This window comes from Eurypyga helias, unplaced genomic scaffold (genome assembly GCF_000690775.1).
Source record: "Eurypyga helias isolate BGI_N326 unplaced genomic scaffold, ASM69077v1 scaffold24669, whole genome shotgun sequence".
Lineage (NCBI taxonomy): Eukaryota > Metazoa > Chordata > Aves > Eurypygiformes > Eurypygidae > Eurypyga > Eurypyga helias.
The window spans coordinates 2,169-3,894 of NW_010270443.1; the positions used below are offsets into that span (position 1 = coordinate 2,169).

Genomic DNA, 1,726 nt, shown 5'->3' on the forward strand with positions numbered 1-1,726 from the left:
CCCCGGGACAAGCGAGAGCTGACGTCTGCGGAGCGGAGGTCAGCCCTGGCTCCTGCACACCACACGCTCCTCAGGCCCCTTCTGCCGGCGCGGGAGGAACACACGTCTCTGCGCTCACCACAAAGTGCGCAGGAACCTCCTGGCTTCCTCCCACCCCAGAACAGACTTCAGAATAGCTCCAGCGTCCCCCCCGGGGGCCAGCTGGCTAGAAAAACAGAGGCACACGGCCTCAGCCTTTTCCCTCCACAACACTCCCCTCCTTCTAGAGTGCCTGAAGTCAAACTCCCTCTACCAGACTTCAGGGCACTCCCACCTGCTGCAGGTCCGTCACCGGACTCTTGGATGTCACGCTGACGTTTTCCCCTCCCCGGCTGCCGTGTGACAGGCTGACACGAACACGAGGGAGCCTTGTCTGTCTACACACAGGAAACGGGTCTACAGGGACAGCGGCCAAGGTCCTGCCAGAGGCTCACGGCAAAGCAGCCAGAGCTGCCTGTGCCCCTGGGGCCCCTTTAACCCATCTGGAGAGGAAACGGAGCTGCAGCTGCCCGTGATCATTCCGGGGATTTCAACCCCGGGCCTAAACACCTTCCTGCCAGCAGCCCATGGGTCCCTCTTCTGCTGCGGGCAGGGGGCAGCAGCGGCCTTTGCCAGCAGAGCCCTCCCTGCCTGCGAGGGCCTCGCTGGAGGACAATCTGTGCATGTCCTGCTTCAGCTGACGCAGGGAAGAGCCATGGGAAAGGAAAAAGCACCATGCCTGGAACTCTTCCCATGGACTGTATCATGCAGGAAATGCCCAATGCCAGCAGTATTTGGGGCAGAAAAATGCCCCGCTGAGCAGACAGTAAGATTTCTGGGGAAGCCAGGCAGATGTAGTGATGGGAAAACCCTCCTTTCCCTAGTTCACTTCACTACTAGTTCTCTGCTCGGCACCTACAAACAAGTTGAGCAAGTCTGGGAGCACCCGAGAGCTGAGCTTGACCATGTCAAAGAGCAGCCTGGCTTGGAAAATGCCAAGCAGGGCAACCAGACCCAATCCCCTGATTTACTTACTTCCAAACTGTCGCTGCCATCAGCTTCTCTGTCTATTATGTCAAAAATATCTTCGTGGATTTTTTCTCCCTGCAAAAGACCAGACCAGATTTTGTCCCGTTCCCACAGAAAATGGAAAGGAGCTCCTCCAGCCTGGCATGAAGCCAAGTCACACTGGCAGCGTGACCCTGCGCCCAGGGTGCCACCAAGCGTCAGGCTGAATGACAAATTCAAACACCACGTACTGAGCCTGACACGAGAAAGCCAGGGTAAAGCCTGACGCCCAACCAGCTGACCTGTGTGTTCACCCAGGAGCTGTTACCTGTGAGAAGCCGCTGGCCCAGTTGTTCCCAGCTCCCCCTCCGTGCTCGGACAGGTAGATGTTTTCGGGGTTGTAGAGGTTGGCATAAGGGGAGTTCAGGATGGAGTGGATAACTCGGGGCTCCAGGTCCAGCAGTACGGCCCGAGGGATGTAGTGCTCATCGTCTGCCTTTAACAAGGAGCAGTACGCTCGCGCTGCAGCTCAGCGCTGCTTCGCACGGCAAGAGAACTGCGTGTGCCACCCCCTGGCCGCGGGACAGCACGGCAACCCGGCGGAGGACCGGGGAGGAGGCTGGGAAACTCGTTATGCAACGAAGTTTCTGAAGCATCCTCCTGCACCCCAGAGCCTGTCCGGATGGCTCGGCAGGCGGCG

The 1,726-nt window shown here is 58.8% G+C and overlaps 1 protein-coding gene across 1 annotated transcript in view; it reads right to left on the minus strand.

Annotated features, from left to right (window-relative positions):
* LOC104514709 (tubulin gamma-2 chain-like) overlaps window positions 1-1,522 on the minus strand; it is a gene marked incomplete at both ends in the record, with an annotated part of 3,680 nt that extends 2,158 nt beyond the window's left edge. Inside the window, 4 exons of the mRNA XM_010158460.1 lie at window positions 119-205; window positions 356-435; window positions 1,054-1,122; window positions 1,355-1,522. Of these exons, the coding sequence (XP_010156762.1) occupies window positions 119-205; window positions 356-435; window positions 1,054-1,122; window positions 1,355-1,522 (404 nt within the window). The remainder of the gene's footprint in view (window positions 1-118; window positions 206-355; window positions 436-1,053; window positions 1,123-1,354) is intronic.
* Between the last annotated feature and the right edge of the window lie 204 nt (window positions 1,523-1,726).